The 27391-nt window shown below is 39.5% G+C and overlaps 2 protein-coding genes across 6 annotated transcripts in view; one reads left to right on the plus strand and one right to left on the minus strand.

Moving 5' to 3' along the window:
• The window catches only part of RALA (RAS like proto-oncogene A), a 30772-nt gene extending 12380 nt beyond the window's left edge, over window positions 1-18392 (minus strand). The window contains exon 1 of one of the 5 annotated variants that reach the window (XM_058832366.1): window positions 18087-18392. The gene's annotated coding sequence lies outside the window, so the exon portion shown is untranslated. Of the gene's footprint in view, window positions 1-3064; window positions 3163-3347; window positions 3367-16924; window positions 17023-17408; window positions 17547-18086 lie in introns of those variants that run through there. The other 4 variants (XM_058832367.1, XM_058832368.1, XM_058832370.1 and 1 more) reach the window with 4 other exon arrangements.
• LOC131575515 (mediator of RNA polymerase II transcription subunit 1-like) overlaps window positions 9358-27391 on the plus strand; it is a 35889-nt gene continuing 17855 nt past the window's right edge. Inside the window, exons 1-5 of the mRNA XM_058831102.1 lie at window positions 9358-9401; window positions 10157-10207; window positions 17414-17508; window positions 17598-18463; window positions 20432-20512. Coding sequence (XP_058687085.1) covers window positions 9358-9401; window positions 10157-10207; window positions 17414-17508; window positions 17598-18463; window positions 20432-20512 — 1137 coding nt within the window. The remainder of the gene's footprint in view (window positions 9402-10156; window positions 10208-17413; window positions 17509-17597; window positions 18464-20431; window positions 20513-27391) is intronic.

Here is a 27391-nt window from a genome sequence, read left to right on the forward strand (position 1 = left end):
AGGTCAAAACAAGGTCTGAACTCCAAAAGAGACAATGACATCTACATTACATATATAAATACAAGAAAGATTTATGGTAGCAAGTAAAAACCAAATGTAACTTATATATATTTTAATTTAAAAAACTCAAAAGGAGCACATTCACATGGCAGTACAGCTCAGTTATATAACTACCAGATAATAACACAGCATAGTAACTTGGTATGATTACCTTGTTACCTTTAGCCATTGTAATTATTTGACAATGTAACACTAAAATTAGATCCTACTACAAAATGAATTAACCTTCAGTGCAGCTTAAACAATCAGAACGTGAAGCATGACAACTTTCTTAAAACTTATATCAAAAACCCTAGTTGAGGCCATGCACTAAGGCTTTGTCAGCAGTAATGCAAGTAGTATAAAAGCATGATGAATAAAGCTTCATTGGAGATTAAGCCAATCTTTCCCAGAAGTAAAATAAATACATGCTATTAAGGTTCTCACAATGCCATGCCAGCAAGCAGGCTGGGGATGAGCAAGCAGCTAGGAGAGATACGGCTGGACCAGCTGACCAAAAGGGTATCACCATGCCATAGCTTAGTAATGAAAGTTGGCAGAGAGGTTTGAAGTTTGTCAGCACTGCCGTTGCTCAGGAACTGCTGGGCATTGGTCAGCTAGCAGTGAGCAAGTTTTCTTTTAGTAACTTTCCTTGGGTTTGTTTTCTTTTTAAAAAAATACTTACAAAGTTATAATTATCTCAACCCAGAAGTTTTCTTACTTTTACCCTTTCAATACTCTCCCCCCTCCCACTGCTGGCAGGGGGAGCAAGCAAGCAGTGGGACTTATTTGCCTACCACGCTAAACCTACAACCTATGTGAAAAAGTCTTGAAACCACATCAGCACTGCTACTCATTCTGCCATCAAAGAATTCTGAAAATGTAACTAAAAATTACGTCAAATTATTTTTCCTAGAAGGATTATCTAAGCAAAATAAGCTTAAGTAAGATGCTATATATTCATTATAGATATAACAAAGAAATACAACTAATATCATGCTACAAGTTCTTTTCAAAAGGAAACAGAAAAGAGCAACCACACATTTCTGTTTTGGCTTAAAAAAGAACCACTGCTTTCTTTTTACTCAAGAGGGAGTACGAGAACACAAAAATAGTTCCAAGCCATGTGCATGCTTTCAACCTACTACATTGTTTTGTCTTCGTGCACTTTTCTCTTAAAAGGAAAAACATGAAAGTCATGCTTCTTAGTATGTATGTCAGACATGTAAGCAAGAAAATTCATCTGTATTCCTCTATCAACAGCCCAGTTTGCAAAGCTTAGATTACAATATATACCTGGATATAGCCTACTCTAAGCTTACTGAGCAAGAAAAGACTATTCTTCTGTAGGTGCACCAATACTGGAACAAGTCCAAATGAACTCAGCAGGACCTCACTCAGGTGAATTTGGGCTAACAATACTAGTCTGAAAAATATTCAAATGCACACTAGCAATATTTCACTGTAATATTTGTTATCAATTAATCTCAAGTCTTTAAGTAGATTGAGCAATGTGAAAATTTGTATTTTACTTCAACTTACAATTCAACAAATAGTGTCCCAGTGTGACAAACAAGTTGCCACTTTTTATACTCTGCAGCAGCTGACCCATAAAAAACCCAACACATTTCCATTTCCAGTTTGATCCTGACAAATAATTGCCAGTAAACAACATTCCATTAAGATTCTGAAAATAGCAAAACTTCACACTATCACAGACTTCAAATCTTCAAGATAAGCTTGTCATAAACACTATGCCACATTTTGTAGTAGGAGGGCAGCTCAGGGATGTCAGCTTGCTCCCAAGTTTTTCACAAGCCAATAAAGATATAATGCTGGCAAAAGTCAGGTCTGTTGAGTAGTCAATGTGGAAAGAGCAATAAGTTACAAACAATGCAAGTATGATACTGTGAAAACAACACTTAATCCAAAGAGACTGCTTCACAGCAAATACTGTGCCAGAGAGAAGACCTTGAAAGTGGTAAGTTCTAAGCTGTTGGCACGATTCTACCTGTTTCAGTGTGCTTTGAAAAACAAAGAGGAACCTAGATTCCAATTCTAACAGTAAAGTACCTGAGATGAAGTTTCATGAAAAGTCTTTCTGCCTGTAATTTATATAGCCTGACTTATTTTCATAGGAAGTATTAATTCGGGTCACATCTAGTTACTGAACTGTCCTACTTTATAATTACAATAAAACAGACAGGGACTACAGCAAGAACCCTGTTGTATGAAGCTCAAAAAAGCATACTTCCTTACTAAGCATACCATGGGGTTTATTATTATTTTAATCTTCACAGTGCAAAATTATTTGCAGGTCAGAAGATAAACACAGGATTATCCTACAGTGAAATCCTACGTCAGCTACAGCAGAAAGATGTTCACAAAGAGCCAAACACATGTTGTCAATAGTTATATCATCCATTTATACAGGTCAGCTTTTTACCACACCCATTGGAAATCCCATCACATTAATTCAGATCGTAACATACAAAAGTTTATTTTTAAACAGTTCTTCATATAGTTCAACAAGTTGGAAAGGAAGCAAAAGCTTAACTGGCTCAGCAATGCACTGCAGTGTCTTCACCCAAAAGGGCAAGAGCCACTGTACTATGGATCAGTCCTCACCTCCACTGCAGATAAACTCCTAGGAAGCTGCCCTTTTCCAACATATCTGAGCAGATGAAGACACAAACAAATGAATATCTGACAACTCAAACAAAGTAAGCAGTTCTCAAAGCTCCTACAGCTGTTTTGTTGCCTGCTTGCAGACAAACACACCCATGATTCTGTGCTCCATTTAATGGCAAGCTTCCAGTTGAAGCTAGGATAATTTTTTTTTTTTAATTTTTTTTTTTTTTTTTTTGTTTTTGCCAGGCTAGGGAGCAATTAGATTAACTAAGAACTGCAGGGGTAGGAATTATAATTAATGTTAGCATCAGTGATAGAATCTTGTCCAACAATATAGAAATCCGATCAAAGGACAGAAGAGCAGGTAGCTAAATAACTTTTAAGTTATTTTTACATTATTAAGAACATCAAGGAACTTCATTCTGGAGCTGTAAAGCTGTTGCTTGTCTTGAGCGACCGGCTTCTACCTGTATCAATACTTCTCCTAAGTTTTATCCATGACAGCCTGCACAGGTCCTCTGCACAAAAAATACAATGTTACCTTTAGTCCCCCATGGATTGACAGACATCGTGCAGCTCCACCCACTAGAGGAGTGAGCTAGATAGTGTAACACAACTTGGACACAGTAAGTATCATGTTAACATCCACATAAAGTCTTGAAACACAGAACGGTTACCTCCATATCCAGAAGAGTAAGATAGATCATCAGATGCCCGTACAAAAAGCAGTTTAATCTTCAGGGAGAAATCTTTGCAAATACAAGTTAGGAAAGAAAAAAAACAAAAAGCAGGAATTCTTGATCTCTATTAGTGTTTATTTTGTCCTCATATTTACTATTTCTGCCTAATAAATTGAGATAAATATATGCTTATGGGTGAAAAAACCTTATGGGCTTTATCCCTCATTCATCTTGCTTATCTGATTAAACTGAGATGACTCTTCTTAAACTATCCTGTTCCTCAGTTGGCTTTTTCTTACAGAATAACTTGCTCCAAACCAAAGCATGTTTCCTTACATATCCATTCCATTTGTCTTCTACATCCGTCCCCAGCGTAATAATCTCCAGGTTCATACACTAAAGGAGAACAAAAAAGTGGCCAGCAGAACAGCTGTGTACCATCCAAAGAGGGCAACAGACACCCAATTTAGTTTGCTTTCTTTCCTTCACAGGGTACACTGTGGATCACAGGGTACAGAAAGAATTCCCTGTACTTAGCCAGCACCAAATATTGAAGAAATTTATACAAACAATCATATCTAAGACGCCTAAATCTCTGTAAAAATGTACCCAAAACTGGCCAAGAGGCCAAAAACTAACAAAAGACAGAGTACATGATCAGTCTCATTTTCTTAGAGAAGGCGACCAAAAGAAGTCAAGAAGCTATTACACCCATTTTAGTTCCTTGGAGTCTTGTAAATGCAATGTAAATGAGAACAGATCAGGAAAAGAAAAGCATTACACCAAAGTCACATCATTACAGGCACAAATTCAGCTGGCATCTTCTGCACTACTATACATAAAGCTGAATGCAGGCCTTGTGAATATGCAGTTGTCCTTAACAGGAGGACTTTGATTTGCTGCAGACATTTGTTTGAAGGGGATTAGTTAAACATAGCTTTGTATTTACAGATAGCTGGTACAGTTAGCATAGCTGGTTCTAGTTAATAAGTAGAGATAACAGTGCCTCTGTTCAATTGCAAAACCATTTTTTATTGTCAATTTTATAGCCTACATAAAATTAATACATCAAAACTGAATCCTAGTTCATTTCCTTTCCTTTAAGAGAAGATTACATAAAGATTTGAAACTCTGTCATATTAACCTCATTACCCACTCACTTTTATGATGAGTAACTTGCTTCCCTGAAGACTGTTTTATATAAAAAGCATCAATTAAAACTGCCAGCTGATACATTATAGCACCCACCTTTACTCTGTTTAACAGAGCTAGAACTTGATACATTTGAAGGAACAGGAATAATTTAAGTGCTGTATGTGAGTTGCTTGCACAATTTTAAGAACTAGTTAATATGCTTTGACCAAAATAACTTCTGGAGAGACAAAATTATCAATTACTTACTGAACAATTAAAGAAAATTTAGCAATGAAAACTCATATTGCTCTAAACAAATAACTTTTTTTTACTTGAAGAAATTAATGCCTGCATTACTCTGCACTTTATACTTACTATAATCTACCACCTCTAGAAACACAATCCAAGATTTATTTCATCCTGAAGTGAAAATTTATGAAAACTTTTTGACAGCATTTTCTAAAGTGAGTTTAAGAAGTCTCCGAAGTTTTGTAATTCCCCGAAGTGAATCAAAACTGTTGCCTCACGTGACCTACAAATCACAAGTTTCAATTTCCTAAGAACAAACACAGGAATAATAATTTTGCAAAGTGGCAATATATCTCACATCCAAGGACCATGAAGCAATATAATCTCACCTGTTGTGAAAGTATCACAAATTTAACTGGTTACTTCATTGTTTATCGAGTCCCATAGTTTCAGTTCAGCTAACAAGAGAAAAAGTATATTTGAGAATGTATTGTTTGAAAATAGCACTAGCATACTAAGTGCCAAATATCTGGAAGACACCTCACAAATGATTCAGATATTTCTGCAACAAAAGCATTCCTGGTAAAGGAGGGAAGCAACTCCAGGCAAGCAGAATCTAACCCTCCCATCGCCTGGTTCCAATTACAACATTTAAACCAGATCAGCAGAAACATCCCATGACCCAGAAATTGATAGGATACGTGAGGACACAGGATGGAACATGATGCCAGCTGCTTTAAGAACTAGAGAATAAGGATGTTTTAAAAGGTAGATCAGCATTATTGTTGTGCCATTGAGTTTGACTGGTGTTTTATTAGTTTAAATGAACAACATCCACCAAACTCCTCACGAAGTAACATCAGTATTTTATTAAGGAAGAACAAGTATTTCAAAATGTTAAATAATCACTACAAACTTTAAATAGTAGTCTAGAGAAAGAGAAGAATGAACCCAAATGTTCAAACGATCTCAGAAATGAGTAATTTCATTAGATAATGAAATAGGCCTCCTGAAACTCAGCCTCATAACCAGTTAGAAACTTCCACAGCAAGTATTTCCCTATGTCCTGAAAATAATCCTTCTACATCAACATGTTTAACTAGGAATTAGGATTTGGAGCTTCCCATGAGTTTAACAAGCAGTTAAATCACATTCAAGGTTTCGTAAGAATCCTTCTTTCCAAAGCTTTCTAGGGCACACCTTAGAAGGTGCTTGTGCCTCCCACACCCACAGAACAAATTTACTGTGGTGACTAACTACACATATACTAACAAAAATAAAGGGTAGAAGACTGACTTCAGTTCTACCTCTTAGCAGAAGCAAATCTCCTCTGGCAAAAGGCCTAAACTTCCCATCTCCTTGAGACAAGTACTTCAAATCATAAGCACTTAAACTGGAAAAGTCAACCAGTGAACTCTTCACCCAGTAACAGAAGTCCATCCATCCCATAAATTACACTATGTTGTTATAAAGAAGAATGGTTCCCACATGCCCACAACTTTATATGCTTAAGACATCAACAGAAGAATTGCGATCTCTCCAACAAGAAGTCACTAAAAATGAGAAACAAGTTCACAGACCTCTAGCCCAGAGGCTCCACAGGGCCATAGTCACAACTTCTGGGCATGGCCATGAAATAGCACCTTCTGAAGCAAGAACGGATATGCATTTCACATGCTTTAAGTCATCATTTCAGCATTTTCTTACCAAAAGGCCTCTTTGGCTTCCTTCAAGATGACTTCTGGGGAAGAACTTCCATAAGGAAATTTCTTGAAACCCACATGAAACAGTACATGAAAACCCTGACAAACTGAACAACAGAAACAGTCTAGAACAAAACCAAGGTCTTAAGATTTCAAACCCTGCAGTGTACTGAAAAGAAAACAAAGCAGCTACATCACTGTCCACATAAACAGCTGACAAAACATACAGCCCCGGAGCCCAACTGTGTGTGTCTGCAAGGCTGATATAAACTAAACCTGCAACAGTCTGTCTGATATTCCCATACCCTTTCTCCCAACAGCACTGGTGCAACTATTAGGTGGCAAAGCACTTCAGAAATTGCTCTAGACAAAAATTAACCTATACTGGTTTTTGAACAGATACCAGCCTGCTAGTACCAAAGAGAGCCCAGAAAAACACATAGCTGAGCATGGGGAAAACAAGCAGCACTTCCAGCCTATATAAACACTGTGGCAAAACAATGCAAGTGTTGTAGGGTTCCTCAACCATAATCTGGCACCTGTTGAAGATTTCTTACTTCTTTTAAGTTATGCGATGGCTATTACAAAACACTGGAAAGAATTCTAGATACTTGCAATGGATACTTATCTGGACTGATGCAGAGATCAATGGGAAGAGCAGCAAACTCAAGCCCACCACCAAGGTTAACACAAGGTTAAAGCTTGCTTTCATAGTCCAACAGACTAAAGTTACACTGAAATAATTTTGGTAATATACACACATAAGAGTCTAGAATAATGTTCCTGCTTCTACAAGTTCAGTATGTGGCCGGTGCCCTCTCTCACTCTAATCTAATCACTGAGGGAACTTTGCTTTCTGAGGCTGACAGTGCTAAAGTGCTTTAACACAAAGTATAAGGGTCATGTCTTCTTTCATATTCTATTTGTAAACACAAAGATCTACAATTTAGCATATTAATAGAAGGCATTCATTTTGTATTGATTTAAGATTATACACCATAAGGAGAGAATTAACAGTCACAGCAGACACAATAGAATAATGAGCAATTACAACTACTATGCCACTAGCCCATCAAAACTATCCACAGACTTGCATGGATTCAGAGGGAAGGCAGACAAACAGGTACTGTGGTACTACAGCTGATTTTCCACCATGAAAGGCTGAAACATATGAGGGGGACATCTGTGGAAGAGCCTCCCACATCAGTTATCTGTAATCAAAACTCAAGTTACATTCATGGGAGATGCAGTTGATATAGAACAAAGACACTCTCCCAACCCTCCTCCAACTCAAAATATGAGTCAAGATATATAGCCTACAAAGATAAATTTTAGAAATGCAGAATCAACAGCTCAGGTTCTTAACTAGTGCTATTCTACTAAGAACTCAGTGAAACATTTCAAGAACACATTTAAGTTAGTGTCACCCAAGACATATGAGATAGAGCCATTTTTATCCTGTGCTTCAAGTACAAGAAAGCACATCTGGAAGCTAACTTTTGATTAATGATAAGCTGGGCTTCACTGACACTTGCACAGGGCTGCTGCTTCCAGCTGTTTTAGAAAGCAACAAGAATGGAGTTCTCTTGAAGGCATTGTGCCAGAGCTTGCAGTATGAGCTTCAGCAGTGCACTTTTAAAAGCAGTTCAAGAGCACTGCATTCAAAACTTGTTCACAGCATATTCAGTACCAAAAATTCAGGTTTTTTTGGTCAATTATATTTCAAAAAGAATCTCAACCACATTGCTGTGTCCTTTTTGCCCCTGTACATTTACACTTCAATATACACTACAGAAATTTTAGGAAGATTTAAATGTAAGCATGTTGTCTTGGCTTGCTGAAGTAAATTCCTTGAGAAAAGTCTGAAGATGGCTTCCCAAAGACATACTTGAAACAATATAGGTTTTCCTCTAACACAAGTATCTTTTTAATTGTTAAAAACCCCTAGTCTTCCTTTAGAAGTTCAGAATGTCAGATGTGCATTTTCTAGAAACAGCAAAAATTTACATGGTCATTTTTACAGACAGAAAGAATGATTATCAAGATCTAGATGCACTAAACCTAAAACGGCACCCAGACAGCTTCCCTGCTCTACAGTAAGGAAAGTTAACTTGTGACTGAGAAATCTAGAAACAAATGGTATCTGCAAAGCAAAACAGTCATCAGGCTCATGGCAGGCTGCACCCAACAATCTCATGGAATCTATAGAAGGAATGGAGACAGCATCTCTTCTATAGGTTAGGGTTCCACCCAGCAGAAGCAGCCTTGTTTTGCAGGCATCTCTTGTCACACCAAGAAAGTTCTGATGCTGATAGCTCAGGGAATTTATCCTGCTCAAACAGCTATTTTTCCTTGTTAGCCAGTCATAATAGTAGTATGGTGAAAACTCACATGAACACCCTTAAATTCTTTCAAGTATTAGTACAGACAGAATGAACACAGAAGCCTTGTTTGAGTAACTCTCCTATGAAATTCTTCACAAAGAAAAAGTCTAAGCTTTCAAATAAAGCATTTTTGAGGCAGTCACTGCCTTCTCCCACAAGTCAGTGCCTAGGTGAATGAAATTTTAGCAAAAGCTGAGCAGGAATACCGCAATACATTATCCTTCACATCTCATGCAGATAAAACAGCTCCTAACAATGAAGGATGCAGGAAACGAGTGCTCCAGCAGGTGCAAGCACGTTTACTGCAAAGGACACAGCACAAATGATGCAAGCAGACAGGACTGAATGCAGGGCATTAACAAGGAACACCAAGAAGCGGGAACCACCAAGTTCTCTGTCTCCTCTTCACAAATAAAGGCAAGCGTTCTCTCTCCCCACAAGCAGACTGCATCAATACACCAGCCAAATGGAACCTAATGAAATACAAACATGTTGGATTTGCATTTCAAAAATTTCCTTTTATTCCTCCAAGGAATCATGCAGCTGCAGCAAATTTCTTTAGTGAAATCTGACTTGGCAAAGTAAGTTACTTCAGTCATTTTATGACTTTGCCATCTGCTTTACCACCTGATTAGAAATGCACAAGTATATTTTTATAGTATTATTGGAAGAACATTACTTTTGTATCCATATTTTGTTCCGGTAATGTCTCCTTCTGTTTATATTCTATGCAGAGCAAATTTCTCCTCCTAAAACCATAAAAATGTTTCTATTTTTTTCAGAGAAAAAGTATTTCATATGCACAACTCACTAATGAGACCGGTTTGCGAATACACAAAAACCTTTTGAATAGCTGGTTGGTTGTAGACCTGATGTTGCATAGTAATACAGCACTCATAAAGCTGAAACACTGTCAGACAGATCCCTTCCCATTTTTAGATGTCATTTATCCTGAAACCGTAAGATATATGATTTGAAAAATTGATAATCTAATAGACCTAAAAGATTCGATCAGCCAATGAATTGTCATTTAGTTCAATATATGCTTGCCAATCATATGATACATGATAGGCTTTCATGGCTACTTCACATATTATGGGCCTTAAATTCTCAATGGCTAAAACCAGAGGGCATTCAGTTCATTAAATTAATATGAAATTATTAATATTCATGTCAATTTAACAATTTTCACATCAAGTGCCAGTGCAAGGTGGTTTTCATAATTTCCTGCTTAAAATATTGATCACACTTTTCCTGCAGTACCAAAGAAGGGATTTTCAAATTGAATGTTCCCAAACTTAAAAATTGCTTTTTGCTCCTATTTCAATTCTTACAGCTCTTACAATGCACAAAGTAACTCAGAACTATTAAATGACTTTACAAGAATGTAAGTATGTAAGCTCCAAGTTTTAAGACAACAGACTATCTAAAAAAAGTTCTTCACAAAGCAATGTATGTTAAAATCATAGATCAAATTCAGAACACAGGAGCATAACATTCACTTCTGACTATCTGGGAAACAAAGTGAAGCAGCTATCAAAAATTTCTGATAACCAACCTAAAAATTACTTTTAAAATCATGCTCCAAAGGCAAACACTTGAAAAAGGCACTGTTAAGGATGGTGTACTACTGCACATCACTAGACAGGTCTCAAGTGTGTCTCTCTTCCTGTGACCTGACACAGAATGCAAAAGCTAAAGACATTCCAGCAGCGGTCACAGACCAAATTCAGTTTTAAAGGCCAATCTCCCTGCGGAAAAACTACTATAGAAGTCTGTCTACAGTGAAATCCAGTATCTTTATCAACATTTAACTAATTTAAATCTACATGTTACAACACTAAACAGTACCAAGAGTGAGCTGCTTTCCTTTCTGTACACAACCTTTTAAATTCCTGTGAGAAGTATGTGACCTAGCATCTTTTCCAATGTTGCATGATTTTCTCCAGCCTAAGAAACCTTCACTACCTCTGACTTACTAAAACATTTTCTTTTCAGCTGGTCACTTGCAAGCTTCCACTTCAGTGGCAGTACTTCTACTAGCATCAGTTCACCATAGAGTCAGAAGCTAATTTTACTGCTTTTCTCCTTAAGGGGTTTACTTCTTTTACCTTATGCACATGCATCAGAGTCCTGCATAAAGTCTAGAAAAGTTAGTGCTATTAAAACCCATTCCTGTTGTTCACAGATGATAGCATGACCAGTATTAGCTGGTTGTAAAACAGGAATTACATTCCTGAAAAAAATCTCCTTCAAACCCCTGACTATCTAACTATGCCATTCTGACTGGGTTAGGTTTCAGTATTTTATCATATTGTATTTCATTGTTCATACTATCTTAAAAGAAACCCTAGTACTTGGCTACAAGATTGTTTCTGTTTCAGTTTTCCCTCAGAGAAACATATTTTCCCCCATATTTGTAAAAAAAAGCATTATCTCCTAAAATGGTAGTAATACTTATTATAGACATATAATATAAAACTTCATTCCTCAAACAGACTGTTTTCTGCAAATTTTCCAAACTACTCTTAAGATCACTAGATCTTAAGACTGCTTTTACAATGCTCCTCAAAATACTCCAGTCTGAAGAAAATGTCACAAATTCTGCATGTTACAAACATGGTCTCAGTTCTAACTGAGGCATCTTGCAGAGAATATTTTTGTTAGTTTACTTCATTCATCTATATGCTTTGACTGAAAGAGCTATAAAATTCAACCTTTGCAAGACAGAAAATACAACAGATACAGCTTAACTTTCACTTAACTTTTAGGAAAAGATGCTCTTCTACTAAAGTTCAACATGTACTAAACAAAGTTACCTAAGAATAAACAACTTTCTCATTATAATCAAATGAAAACATTCAAGAGGCACGACAGTGAAGAAGTTTCTCAAAAATCAGGTTTCCAAATTACTCCAAAAGGAAACATTTCACATCTCACTCTGGTTCTGGGGCAAAGAAGAGATGAGAAATTCCAGAATTTTTGTGAGTGGCTGCACTATACAATCTTTAAGTGTAATTGTAACTCTAAGCCCATCAGTAAACTAATAACTACATGCCCAAAATAAGTGATCAACAGAGAGATGGGTTGCATGGGTGTACGCATACAGGCTTTCCTAAAATATTTTGTGGATTAGCTACTGGCCTCTTCAACACCATGAATCTATAAATTATAAGCTCCCACACTCTCAACATAAGAAAAAACATTTGGCAATGCCTGCAATGGGATTTCTTAGCAAAGCACGGAGGTATTTAAGATGTGGAATATACATATAGGTCAAAAGTGAGTATTTTCCCATAAAAGCAGAAGCGCAAGTGTAAAAAGTTGAAATCATGACTTAAGATCCAAGTTATTATCAAAACAAGATGTGAGAAATAGGACAGAGACATATCTTGAATTAAGATTTAGAATTTAACTCCTCTAAGTCCAAATTGCAGCAACAAAGCTCCTGCTTAATTGTTATTAAAAAACCACACCTGAAACAAGTTATCCACAGAAAGAATGCTGCACCTGGAAGAACACTTGGTTAATTCTCTTTAATACATCTGAAACAAATGCATCCATATTTCTTTACTTATTTTTTCTAAAGCAGTCCTCTATGTTACACTATATACTGAAACAAAACGACTACTGATGCAAACCAAATTAATAATTCAGACGAGCAGCCTTCTTACTCTTTATTAGTAACTTAACTTTTCATTATTTTTCTTATCAGAGTCTTCATTAAACAGGGAAAATAATCAAGTACCGCCATTTCACACATCTCAAATTAGTGGGTCTTTTCCTACAGGTTACTCTGAGATGTCGCAGAATACCTGGAATTAATTATGAATGTTAACTGTAGCTATATTTTCTTCCTTACAATACTAACCATTTAATAACATTTTAGATAGAAAACTTGCTGAACTGAAAGCAGGTTCTGACATTTAGTCTAATGCACCTTCTCCTTAAATACTGAGTGACAACACTGCACTGCATAGAGAAGGAGTCCAGAGTGAAGTGTTTTCTTTCAAGTTTAAGTATCCCTGGTTTATTATATATTTTACTTCCACTGAATATAAAGCGTGGAACCAGAAAGCCATCAGGTCTAACCAGCAGCAGACAAAAAATATGCAATCTGGACCAGTAAAGAAAGATGCTTTAATAAATCACACTCAGACAGGCCTGTGCTGTATCGACTTCAATATGTAAACTACATCAATGTAAAATAAGTTTCACATTTATTTTCAAATCAGTGACAACTTCAAAAATGTAAACCTATTAAAAATCAGAGAACTCAAGTTGTGATAAAGTACATTGAGCTACCAGTCATGACTCTACTGGACCAGTCACTGAAGCATTGCAATGAACCCTTAATTTGAACAATATAAATTTTGACCTTATAAAAATCAGTTCTTACAAGTGTGAAGTGTTATTTCTTAAAATACAAGTGTTTTGAGGATTGGAATGAAGCTTATTTGCATGTTACACTACATAGGTGAAATTAATTCAGGTGTTTAAGTATGCAAGAACTTTATGATTTAGTGGTGTCATCCCAAAATCCCAAAGCTCTTCCACACAGCAGTCACTTGGATTCAGTGATTGCATTCACTGATTTTGCTTACTTTGATCTCCAAGGGTAACAGTGACAGATGGTTAATGATGAGCTCCTACCAGCCTTGCTTTGAGTAGGGTCTTCGGTCCGTCTACTCAAACACCTCCCATTTTGGGATCTCACTCATCAAGTGTGGGTTTTGTGACTGACATGGCATTCAAACGTCCGTCACATTAACACTAGTTTCCTGTCTGTATAATTTCTTTCATTTCGAGGTCTGAGATAAATCCTACCGGGCAAGGTGTTGCTGGTATTAAGTACTTCCATGTTAAAAGCCTTCTCAACACAGCTATACCAACAGGACTACACTGCTACGTCTCGTAATGACAGACTTCCTTTACTCTATGCCATCTGACAGGCTTGAATGGGAGTACTAGTAAAGAGAAGGACTGTAGCACACATAGCTGGCTTTTTATTTTCTTCACAGATGTTTCATTTTTGCAAGACTTCCATGTTTACTGCAATCTATTTCATGTTGACAGAAACATTTCTGCCTGTATGGATGTGGGTGCTATATGCAGAGCATTCTCAGACTCTCACAAACAAGGGTCAGAGTTAAAGATCAAGTCTTACCGTAGTACAGAAGGCTATTAAATTAGTTCTTCAGAGAGTAAAATGAAACAGGTACCAAGGCCTGAATGCATGGCTGATCCCTGCTGCCCACCTACTAAGCACAGATGCAAAGTGCCTTTGTAAATAGCGTTTTCCATAATCTGCAGAAATACTTGGTCATGCAGTATATTTACGTGCCATTTTTTAATGAAACCTTGTGGGCCACTGCACCAAATATTCCCACACTCTTGCATCAAATGATGTAGCAAACATACTTTTATACAGAAGAATACAATGCATTATACATACATACAATGCATGAACTTTACTGGTAGGAATTCAATGTATATTATAATTACTTCAACTAAGGAGCTACTATCACAAAATAAGCATCAAAAATTCCATTAAAGTAACAATTGCAGAGTTACTATGCAACCAACTCTACATTGTTTGTTTGTTCTACCTTCTTTGCATTCTTGGCTCCTCTCCTCTATAAACTGATTATGGCACAGCTTACTTTGAATTCTCTATAGTAACTGCCTATGTCATCTAACATCTTCAACACATCTTTTTCCATTATTCCCCCACAAAGCCTGGACACTTCAGTATTGCCAATCTATCATCTCAAAGGTGCTGGGAATTTTGACAGAGACAAACTGAATTCTAAACAAAATATGACAAGTAAATACTAAGCCTCTCTCTGGGGAAAGGCAATGAATTCTCTCATTGGGTCATTCTAAGGCAGCATTACTTACTTTATACTACATTTCTTTCCAACTTGTTCCTACATTTCAATCCAATTCTGTTTTTTCTGTGAGAATTTCAGAATTTTTTTCCTGCTGTAAAGAGTCCCTAAGAATCCAGAGTATAAGTCTAACCTGATGATTATGGGTTGCACAACTACCAAAGAGATTCAACAAGCAGCTGTAACCACTGATAAATCCTTGGGCTTTAAGTGCTGACTCTGACTCACAATAGTTAAGAGAACAGGATGAGTAGCAAAACAAGGTTTAACAATCCCCTGGTCTGCAAGGTACATTTGCTATAAAGTGACTCTAAGTTATTTATATCCACAAGGACTATAACCAATTTCAGTTTTTGCAGACAGTAAGCCTTAAAAATAATTTTTTATAACTATCTTGAAGCTGATTTTAAGTACTGCAACGGATTAATAAAATATAACAATTTCTTCCCTACTTAGCAACTTATAAAATATAAATATTTTTGCAGAACACTTAGTGGACATACATAATACCAACTGTACTATTTATTTGGTTCCTCACATAAATTCTTTTTAAAGTAGAAAGGAGGCTTAACACAGTTGTCCTGTAATTGTGTGTTTAAGGCAGGCAGGCTACAGTATGTTCAAAGGAATGCTGTCACTAGCCTACCAAACTACCTTGTTCATATAAAATAGATTTCAATTTAGATGCAAAGTAATTTCAACAGCTTGGAGCCATTAGAATTTTACTGGGAGCTGGTTATAAGGACTTTCAAGGGTGTGGGGTGTTCCCTTTCTAGGAGATGTTATCAGCCACTGATTCCCAGGACCACTATATCTTACAACACTCACTGGGGTGGCAAAGCAACCAAATCTAATCACAAAGTTAAAAAAAAAAAATAATTCTCATATAGGTATTTCTTCTTTGGTTGTAAAACTGCAGCAAAAATAATGCTGTTGTCAGTTACAGTATCCTTTGATACTGGAGACTGACATATATCAGTTTCTAAGACAGCAGCATCTTTTGCCTCAGCAATTATCTTCTTCTAAGTTCTTCTAAGTCAGATACACTTGAAATTTAACAGGAGCAAAACCTGTTAAAAAACTTCTTAGATGGAACACCTCTGTTTCAGTGTAATCCCTCAGAAAAGGTAAATACAGGGTTGTCAGTGCATGACTCAGTAACTGAGGTTAAGAACACAACTGCCCTTATGGAAACTGGAAGTCAGTCTGAATACAGAAGATACATGGACCACTGCAAGGTCTCCAACTACACTGGTTTAACAGTCTTGTGCTCCTCCTTGGTCACCTTTACCCAGCACTGCCTTATCCTCACAGTCACATCTCTCCCTGCACCGCTTCCCCAAGCCCATCCCTTCCCCTCGAAAGCCAATTTCTATGGGTTATTTATCTCAAGAGCATGTAAGCACAGGTGACAGAGGTTACAAAGAATGCACAGCTAGGACACATTCCAGTTTTCACTTTCATGGCTAAATATTCTCTGCTTAAGGTCCAAAAAAACCAACATTACAACACTGTCAAAGAACACACAACACAAAATACTTCACCTTAGAATGTTTGCAATCTTTCCCTTCCTCAAATTCAAAAGAGCACTAAAAAGCAAAGACTAAGACAAGGATCTTGCAGTAGTGAAGGAGTACATTCACTATCTAGCATCACAGTTTATTTAACCTCACAGTTGACCTCTCATGCAGTGGACTGAAGGCTTTTTTTTATCTTTTTGTGCAACATTATGTCATATTCTCTTATTTCTACAGAAAAGAATAAAGGGTAAACATGACTAGCACTATCAATCCATAAAATTTCTACCATTTGGAGGCTTCCACAAAAAATGTTTGACAAACTGTCTTGCAAGCACAGACAGAAAGATTTAAATTTACATCAGAGACTGACATATCAAACAGTTGTTCTTCATTCTGTAAAGAATGCTCAGTTTCCCAGGACTTAAATGTTAAGGTACATGCGATTAGATTAATAAGTCAGCTGAAAAGAAGAGGATTTTTAATTAAGAATCCAGTTATAATCACTATTAATTATCCTGAAAACTAACAGAAGAGCAGTATCTTCTCCCAGTCCAGCCCCTCTCTCAGGAGCTCCTCTCTTTTCAGTTTAACTTTCAGTGGAAAAGACAAAGAACAACTTATAGTTTTATGTTCAGATCTCTCCACAACCTATCTCCAGACACTGGAATGCCAGCAGAAGCACGTATCGCTTACACTTGTGGAAGTGTAATGTTTTGCAGTGCAGAATGCAAGTCGTTTTCCAATAAGAACTGGAAATTCAAACGTAAAACAAAACATCAGGATCATTCTGAATCTGAAAAAAAAAAATCATTTTGGCAATCTTTCTGGCAGGCTGGTTTGGGGATGCCACAAAACAAACACACAGATTGATCTCCAGGTGACTCTTGGGATACGTATGGCCCACTTAACGTTTACATTTAAAGACTCAATTAAGGGGAAGGAGCTGAAGCTATTAACTTCCATTTAAAAGAAACCCAAAAGCAAACACCAAATCGCTTACCTAACCAAATAGGTGAGTATCGAAAGGCTCTTTTATTTGGGGAACTTAATAGCATACTTCGTATTTCTCCTTTGTGTTAAAAGCAAGCACAAGCTCTAGTTACCAGCAACTATAAAAAAGCCCAGCACATGAAACCGGGCAGCAATTAAATGTTACAGAAACCCTGCTCTTACTCACTCTAGAACCGCAGAACCCACATACGCGTACAGGGTCTCCGGCACCCGGCCGGGGAAGGAATCGCCGCTGCAGCCGCCGCTCGGTCCCGCCGGGCCAGTGGGTGAGCGCCCCGACCCCTCTTCCCCGCTGGCCCCGGGGCGCGGCCCCTTTGTTCGGGGTGCAACCCCGGCCGCGCCCCGCCCTCCGCAGGTACGGGCGGTGCCCGCCACCGCCCCGCAGCCCCGGGGACCCGCACCCGCCCCCCGCCGCAACAGGCGGCCGGACCCCGCCGCCCCCTCCCCGCTGCTCCCCACGCCCCGGAGGGCTGCGGCCGGAGGTCGCCAAGGTCGACGCCCGTAACCTTCAGGGAGCGGCCACCGGGCCCCCGCAGGAGGTTCGGGGCGCCGCCCGCCCGTCCCCACACCCTGGGGAGGGGCCGGCAGGCGCACACGGCCGGCCGGGGGGCGGCGGGGCGGCAGGGCGGCAGCCGCACCCCGACACCAAGCCCCGACACCAAGCCCCGAGCGGCGCAGAGCGCCGGGCGCGGAGCCGCCGTAAGCCGCCGCCCGCACGGCGGCTTCCCCGACGCCGGAGAGCTGCCCCGGCACGGGCGGAGCCGGTTCCCTGCGTTCCCCCCGGCCCCGGCGGCCGCGGTGGCGGCGGCCTCACCCCGGCCCGGCCCGCGCGCCCCCGGCTCACCTGCGGCGGTGGTGCCGGCGGCGCGCGCTCCGCTGCCCGCCCGAGGAGCGCGCGGGGAGGGGCGGGGCGCGCGAGGTGAGGCCCTGGCGCCGCCCCCGCGCGCACGGCCGGCGGCGCGCGCGGCCCCGGGCGGAGGGCGGGCCCGGCCGGGCCGGGGCGGGCCGGGGCGGAGAGCGCCGCCGCAGGAGCCGCAGCGTCGACACCGGGCGCGGCCCCGCCGCCCCCGCTCCGCGGGCGGGGCGCGGTGTCAAGAGCCGAGGCGCGCAAGCGCAGTGCCGGCCAAGGCTGAGCGGAGCGGGGCGGGTGGGCCCGGGTCACCGGTGCGCGCGCGGGCGGGCCCGGTCCCGGAAGGAGACGACTGCTTCCGTCGGAGGCGCGTGCGGGGCCGGGCCAGGCGGGGCGCGGCGGGGGCGGGGCGGGGCGGGGCGGGGCCGGAGCCTTGACCGGGAGGGCCATTCCCGTGTGGGGCGGTGTCCCGCTTGTCCCGCGGCACCGTAACCCCGAGCCTCGAAAGAAACCGGCTTTCCTTTACCGCTTCTCCTCCTTTATTTCAGCCGAAACTCTTAAGGGAGATAGTGAGAAAACATTGTAGCTCGATGTCTGTCCCTCCTTCCCATCCTCCCAGGAGGATGTCTGTCCTCCAGATAATCCCCCATCTGGAGAATAGAGGAGGCGTGTCCTGCCATGGTAAGGAGATAAATTCCCGACATCTGTCGCTAGGTTTATAAACACAATTATTTTTAGTAGAGCTTTCCTCAGGACATAAATGTAAGCTGAGAAAGCATTTAATATACTGAGTTTAAAGAAAATGGTCACTGGCAGAAGGGAACACGAAGCAGTGATCTTCTTAAGAGTTTCGGGTGTTTTTTTTGTTTTGTTTTTTTTTATAGTAATGGACCACTCCATGCATGGAGAATTTTATAGATGCCAATATGGAGAGTTTCCATGTTAATTACAATAATTCAAATAATAATAACAAGAGTGCCTTAATAACTGCATCCTTTACTGCTACATTGTGGGCATAAAAGGGAGCTTTGTGCAAACAGAACATGATTTAAACGCATAATGTAAGTGATGTAATGAAACCTAAGCATAATATGCTTATATCAAAACTGACTGCTCAATGTGCATCTTTGTTTTTCGCACTGTAACCATTCAGAGACAATACAAATTGTTTTGAAGCGTCCCCTCCTCCACGTCATTGTTTGGCTGAAGGTAATTTCCCAGTCTGGAAACTCCAGATTTTATCACCTTGGATGGAAAACTTTAGCCTCGGTGTTCACCTCATGGAGCTATTGCACTTTGCTTGCAAAGCAGGTGCACTGTAAAATTTTCATTGTTGTTTTCTGTGCTCTGTTTTCTGAAATTTTTGACATCTTGACATTCTGACATAATTTAGCCAGTGTTTAGTATATATTCCTCTAGAATTTAGTTTTGTTTGCCTCACATTTTAGTATGAGCTAATTTTTGTGAATTCTGTAGAGTCTGAGAAACTGATAGCAATCCAGGTGCAATTCTGATTAAAATATCAAAATACGTCCATTTGCATAAAGAAATTTGGATTCTGTTAAATGGAGAGGGTGGGAAAAAAGGACAAGAGTAAAAGAAAGCTGGTAACACTGAGTCAACCAAATGTCCAAAATAAAACACAAAACATTTTTGATTTTTCATGACAGGGAAAAGTTTTCATGGTATCTGTGGTTAGACTTTTCAAGAGACCATGAAAAGGTTGGAAGAGTCTTTGCATGATTGTGTAAAAATAATGATTCAGGAGTCCTCAAGAAATCCTGGCCCAACTTCTGCAGCCCTTTGAGTATCTCTGTGCCGTATTACTTTTTAATACTTATTCCAGAACCCTTCTGTTGCAAGAGTGGGTGAGTCATAGTTAAGGTCTCATTAATACTGATGTCTGCAGCCATTTAGTTCTTCCTTATTCTTTCAATACTAGAGTTAGTACAAAATAAATTTTGCCCTGTAAGACATACAGTGTACTTATCTGGATGTCGGTAGCAGCTGTTTCATTCTCTGGAAATGTCCTTTTGCATAGAATGGTTTGGGTTGGAAGAGACCCTAAAGATTATCTAGTTACAAACCCCCTGTCAAGGACAAGGATGATTCCCATTAGACCACATTTCTCAGAGCCCAATCCGGCCTGGCCTTTAACACTTCCAGGGACGTGGTGTACACAACATCTCTGGGCAACCTGTTCCAGTGCCCCACCATCCTCAAAATAAAGAATTTCTTCTTAAGATCTAATCTAAATCTAATTTTTTAGTTTATAAACATCTTCCCCTTGTCCTAACACTAATATGCCCCTATAAGACATTTTACCCTTTACCCTTTAGGTACTGGAAGGCCTCAATGAGCTCTTCCCAGAACCTTCTCTACTCCAGGCTGAACAACCTGAGCTCTCTCAGTCTGTCTTTGTAGGAAAGATGCTTCAGTCCTCTGACCATTTTTGTAGCCTCTTCTGGACTCTCTCTAACAGATCCACATCTTTCTTACGCTAAAGACTCCATACCTGGACACAGCACTCCTCTTGGGATCCCATGAGGGCAGAGTAGAGGGGGACAATCACCTACCTTGATTTGCTGGCCACCCCTCTTTTGATACAGCCCAGGATACCATTTGCCTTCTGGGCTGCAGGTGAACTCTCTAAGTCCTCAGCATGGTTGCTCTCAACAAGTTCTTCTCCAAGTCTGGACTCACATCTGGCATTGCTCCGACCCAGGTGCAGCACTTTGCACCTGGATTTATTGAACTTGAGGTTCCTATAGACCCACTTCTCAAATTTGTCCACCTGGACATGATGCCTTCCTTCTGTTGTGCCATCTGCACCATTCAGCTTCACAGCTTCAGACTTGATGGGGTGCACTCAATCCCACTGACAGTGTCATTGATAAAGGTATTAAAGAGCCCTGGTACCAAGACAGGCCCCTGAGGGACACAAATCATCACCAGCATCCACCTGGACATAAGAGCAGTGTCCACAACTCTGCCTGCATCCATCCAGCCAATTCCTTATCCACTGAATATTCCATCCATCAAATCCATGTCTTCAATTTGGAGATAAGGATGTCATTTGGGACCGCCTTACAGAAGAACTTACAGAAGTCTATGTAGTCTATGACATCTGTTAGTCCTCCCTTGTCAACTGTTGCTGTCACTCCATCGTGGAAGGCCACCAGATTGGTCAGACATGATTTGCTCTTAGTGAAGCCATGCTGGCTATCTAGGATCATCTCCTTGTCTTGTATGTGCTTAACATTGTTGCAAGAGTATCTCCTCCACAGAGCAGATTCTCTTTCTTCCCAGGAAAGAGAAGGTTTCCAGTATACGGTTATACAGTTATATATAGGTACATAGTTCCCTGGATCTCCAGTATGTGCTTCCCTGGGTCTTCCTTTCTCCCCTTTCTAAAAATACGTTTCTGTTTTTCTAGTCACTGAGGACTTAACCTGACTGCCAGGGTTTTCCAAATATGGTGTAGAGTAGCTTGGCAACAGCATCGGTCAGTTCCCTCAGGACCCTGGGATGCATTTTATCAGAGCCCACAGACTTGTGGCTATTCAGTTGCATCAGGCGGTCTTGAACCTGCTCTTCACTTTACAGTCTTTACTTTCATCCCCATTTTGCACCATGCTATTTGTTATGAATGTGGTCTTTGTCCTTTTATCTCTCTTTAGAGCTATCTTAAGACAAAAAAAATATTTTGAATTTTTGTTTTGTGGCCCAAACTGCATGTTGTAATGCAATGAAACAGTTTATAGTATACCCTTCATTTTTTTTCTTGGATGAGTCCCTTTGCACCTTACCTAAACCGAGTGGAAAAAAATGAGCTCTTTGACCCAAAACTAAAAGAAGTATTTCCATGAAATTGCACATTAATAATTCCTATTCAATTGCTAACAAGTGATCATAGTGAGAGCATCTCTGGAGCACCTGGAATATTTTATGGCATGACTGGCTCCTCAGTGTAAGAGAGAAACTGGTCAGAGGAGAGTAGGTATTGCAACTACTTCACTCCAATGACTGTGTAAGAATTTAGGGTTCGCAGCCCAAGGCAACAGGAGTTTTGAATTGCACTCTCTCTGGTGTTTAAATGCTACAACAGGTACCTAAAACCATACAGGCAGTGCAGTAGACATTTGCAATGTGGCTATAAAGGGTGTAGGTAATGAATGTTCTTTGTTATGCATTAGCATATGTGCCAGTAAAGCTCTGCATATAAAATTCTTGAAGGGAAAAATTATGAAGAATAATTGGGTAGATATGTAATTAATTGTGTGGTAGTAGTACTTGCATTATGTACCTTAATACAATTAAGAAATCAACTGACAAAGATTTAATTTATTTTAAAAAGCTAAAGATACAGTGGGCATGTCAGACAAAGCATGTCCGAATCTTTGGGAAAAACATTGATGTGCAGCTTCCATTGCCACAGAGCAAAAAATACTTGTTTCCTTTAGTTTAGCACACATTTAGTAGCACACAATTTATATTTAAAGTATGCATAATTTAACACTGTAATTTTATCTTAGATTTCTGTTGACATGAATAAATGAACCACATTCTTTGGAAAACCATCTTATCATGCATAAAACATCCATTCTTCCTTCAAGTGCTCAATAAATCTTCCACGGTGAGAGAGACTTAATTTTATAAATGGACGAAAGAGAAAATGAACAAAACCACTTACTGGTTCTTGAGGGTACCCTCCTATTTCAGCCCAGAATTGATTACCCCAGCATCTGCTGGGTCTGTGGGTGTGTAGGCCTTTGTGTTGTGAAGTATTGCTGAACTGAAATCAATACACGGAGGTAGGATTTCCTGGTATTATGGTTAATTTCTTCTCTTTTATGCTGGTGGTACAACTGTATTAAAATTTATTAGACAACATTTTATTACCAATGTGTAAGGATGCATAAAATGTATTTGTGAATTGATAGAGTTTCTAAGTAGCAGGCCAGTTGAAAAGAAATCACCCAGCCCAAAACCACATGCATTCTGAGGAGAATGAAAGAGCTAGAAGCTTTTATCCACCTTCAGTTTGTACCAGTTGTGAGAAAACATAAGTAACAATGAGTGAAGAATATGCTAAACAATTACTTGGCTGATTATTATCATACTCATACTTCTCAAGCTTGTAACTTTGTGTGCTTTTCTCTGCTTTTGTGTAAGGGACAGGTTTTAAGGACATACTACTCTTGAGGTACATAACTGCCCAAGGGCAGATTTGGGAAGTAGCTCCCACTTCACACAATCAAGAGTGATAGCTGCCTTGAGGCAGTGGTACATCTACTGGTGGGGGGGTGTGGTCAGATCTCCCTGTGAGTGTGCCTGTTTGTCTCTGAAAACTAGCAGGAAAATCTGATGTGACAAAGCTTATTTTGGTGCCTGCTGTTAGGCAGTACAACTCCAGGTTTTAAGTGACAGACTACTGAATTGGAATCTATGTAATCTTAGTTCTACTCTGTGCTAGTTTTGGCTGGGGTAGAGTTGATTTTCTTTGCAGTAGATAGTGTGGAGTTATGCTTGGGATTTATGCTGGAAACACTGTTGATAACACAGGGATGTTTTAGTTACTGTTTAGCAGTGCTTGTACAGCCTCAAGGCCTTTTTTCTTCTCACAGTCTCACCAGGGAGGAGACTGGGGGTGCACAAGAAGATGGGAGGGGAAACAGCTGGGACAGCTGGCTACAACTGACCAAAGGGACGTGCTATATGACCCATACCATTTGCTATCATACTCAGCAATAAAAAGTGGGAGAAGAAGAAGGAAGAGTGGGGACATTTGGACTGTTGGCATTTCTCTTCCCAAGAACACATGGTGGAGCTCTGCTGTTCTGGAGGTGGATGAACATCTACCCGCCCATGGGAAGTGGTGAATTAATTTCTTGTTTTCCTTTGCTTATAGTGTGTGGCTCTTGCTTTTCCTATTAAACTATCTTTATCTCAACCCTCAAGCTTTCTAACCTTCTGGTTCTCCCCGTCCTCACCCTACCCTACTGCAGGGGAGTGAGCAAGGGGCTGCAAGGTACTTAGTTGCTAACTGGGGTTAAACTGAAACATACCCTCACAGTGTATGATCTTGGACAGTCCCTCGATTTCCCATCCCAGCTTTTATCTGCCTTTTACATTTAGAGATTAAGCTCTGTAGGCACAGTCTTTCTTTATTTTTTTTTCAGCACATACAACCTGGGAAATATTTATCTGTGACATGCACAGATAAATAAACATGAAATGCAATACATATTCTGAACACTCAGAAAAAGAAATCAACACAGACACAGAGGTTGTGTGGACAGTTGTTCCTTCTATTCTTGCTTAGTGCAAGGACATCTTAATCTACCAGTTTCCCCAAAGCTTCACATCATCTGTGGCTGCCTGCAAACCTGTCACGTGTATCCCTACACTTGCAAACTAAATACACCCTAAAAAACCCATAGTGGGATGACTGTAATAAGATTTTGGGTAATGAGATACTTGCATTTCCTCAGCTCTATTATCTGTCCAAATGACAATATTCTCAGTATTCCATCTGAGCTAGTCATGGTTCTTAACACTTACAGCTTTCTTACCAGTTTGAAAAGATTCATCCCCAAATGCATCATCCCTAGAAAAAATGAGGCTAAGTGACTTGAATAACAAGGAATTAATGAGTATGATGAGTTTGCAGTCATTCATCTTGTCATTCAACAGTTAGGACTAATTATATTATTCTAATAGGTGACTAGGAATCTGGAAGTCTGAGAGTTAAGAGTTATAGCAAAGTTGGCTCAAATATATAAGAAGGGACAAAAACATTTTTAGAACATAATTAAGGAATTACCAAGTGTCAAAAAATATGAAAGCATTAAAATGTATAATTTAATGTGTATTGTATGTATTTCTAACAAGTCTTCATAGTCTAATTAGCTTCAGTTTTAACATGTAAGATATGAAAAGCAGTGCCAAATTGTTTAACAAACACAGAATGATGTAAAATGTGTACTTTATATAGAGTTCCTGTCTGCATGACACTGCTGTAATATCTTCAATTGGCATTTGTTGGGATTGAGCTCCTTTATGGTATTGAAAATCGTATTTCCTGAAAAATGTGTCCTTCCCACATGCTATTTTATTGAAATCAGTATTTGCCACTGAGTGCTTTTTCTTTTTTAGTCTGCATGTTATATAATCCATAGCCTTATATATATTCAAACAGAACCCTTAAGCTGAACAATCGTCTCCAAAACAATATTGGTTTAAAATAGCTCAGAGTAGACCTAAACTCATCTCACTTTTCTGTTATTAAAGTAAAACAAAATTCTGTATAATTTTCAAATTTTAATGTTGTCTATATAATTATTTAATATTTTCCTTTCTATGCATTTTCTGCTTTTCATATGCTCTTTTTCTATTAATTCTGGTTTTCAGACCTTATATGGTTTCATATTTGTATCATGTTTTTTTCTTTTTCTTGTGATTTTCTGATGCCTTTCTCCACCTCTTTCTTTCATTGCTGATTTAATTCTTTCTTCTAATGGGGATGTGCTAGAGTAGAGTCAGGAAAATTGCAGTCTGGTTTCTAGTTCTGTGGCCAGCATTTCAGGAGTTACTTCCTCTCCCCATCTCTCTGCATCCCAGTCTGGAAAAACAAGATAATAAGCTGGCTGCTGTGTGGTTAGCTTTGAGACATACTGATGAAAAGCTCCTTTAAGCACAATTATTACATTTCTGTATTACACCTCTTCTCTACCTCAGTGATCTTCTCAGTGCTCAGTATTATTTTCAGCTCCTCAATTCTTAGTCTTCTCCTTCCCTCCTCCTCCAACCGCTTCTTCTACCAGTAACATTTTCAATGTAGACCTTCAGCATAGTATGGGTATTACTGATTTTGCCATTTTGTGCAGATTATGTGTCAGCTACATTGACTTTATTTCTCTCTTCAAGGAGAGCTGAGCAGCTCTCAAGTGATGGGTTCCATTGATTTCATGCTGACTGATGCCAGTAAAGAATATGAATGATGGTGCAACACCATTTTAGTTACAGAATGATTTTAGTTATAAAAATGATCATAAGATTCTTAGGAAGATATGTAGAAAAAAACAACAAATGTTCAGTTATGAATAGCAGTCATGGTGTCCTATGAAACCCTGTAAAGAGCAAATGCGCACACATGAAGGCAGCCCTCACGTGTTCATTCATGAGATTATTTAAATTATGGTTACACGGATCTAGGGCTTTTGGGAGAAGAACTTAAACAAGAACTACTTGGAGATTATAATACTAATGTCAAGTAGAAATCAAATGTTAGCCATGTCTTGACTATGAGGAAAAGATGTGCCCTGTCTTTCTACATCTATGTTCATTTGCTATGAACCTATTCTGGTGTTTGTCTATACAGCTTTTGGCTTTGAAGAATCTTAATCACTTTCAGTGAAGGAGCAGGAAATTGTCAAAGACTGCCAGTCTTAAGTGTCTCAGACTAAGTGCCAGAAGTGCTATTCAGTAAGCTGTGAAGTAAAACTGGCTCAGTCTATATGGCTGTAGTGAAATAAAATGCAGACTCCAACATTCTGATGTTACTCTCAGGAGCTAACTCTTCATACTCTGTAACTGTGGACATGATGTAGAAAGGAATGAAGGAAAGATGACAAAGCATACTGTAGTTTTTATGGGTTGTAAAGCCATAAACTGTTGACTGTTTCAGACTAAACTATAGGTCATAAAATTTAAGCAGCACTTCCATTCTGCCTTAGATAGAAGAGCACCTAGGACATATAAAGGACTTGTTTGAATGCTCATAATTTTTTGTAAACACTGATTTATGTTCCAGTTACACACCCATTTTATAGCTCTGTCACTGCTGATCACTCTAAAATCCCATGGCACTTTGTGAAGGAGCACAGTTTTAGCTCTGACCTCATAATTACAGCAACAGCTCTTACACATCCTGCAATTCTAACTGGAACCACTGGTTTTCATAGACTGCCCCAGGCCTCAATTCTGTATTTAGACTTACTGTGGGCTGTTACGTAGCTGCTGTTTTCTCTGGTCAGAAGTTCAGCTGAGGGCTTCTGGAAAGATGTAATTCCAATAAAGGACTGGATGCAGGCCAGTGAAGATATATTGCTGGTGATTTATTTTGATTTTATTCTTTAGATGAAAAATAATCAATAGTAGATATAGGATTAAGAGAAAAAAAGCAACCCCCAATGTGCCAAAAGAAACCAGAAACAAAAAAACCCACCAGTATTACACTGATTATGGAATACCAGGAATGTTTTCAGAAATGATGTCACTAAAATGTATCAACAGTA

The sequence above is a fragment of the Poecile atricapillus genome, chromosome 2 (assembly GCF_030490865.1).
Source record: "Poecile atricapillus isolate bPoeAtr1 chromosome 2, bPoeAtr1.hap1, whole genome shotgun sequence".
NCBI lineage: Eukaryota > Metazoa > Chordata > Aves > Passeriformes > Paridae > Poecile > Poecile atricapillus.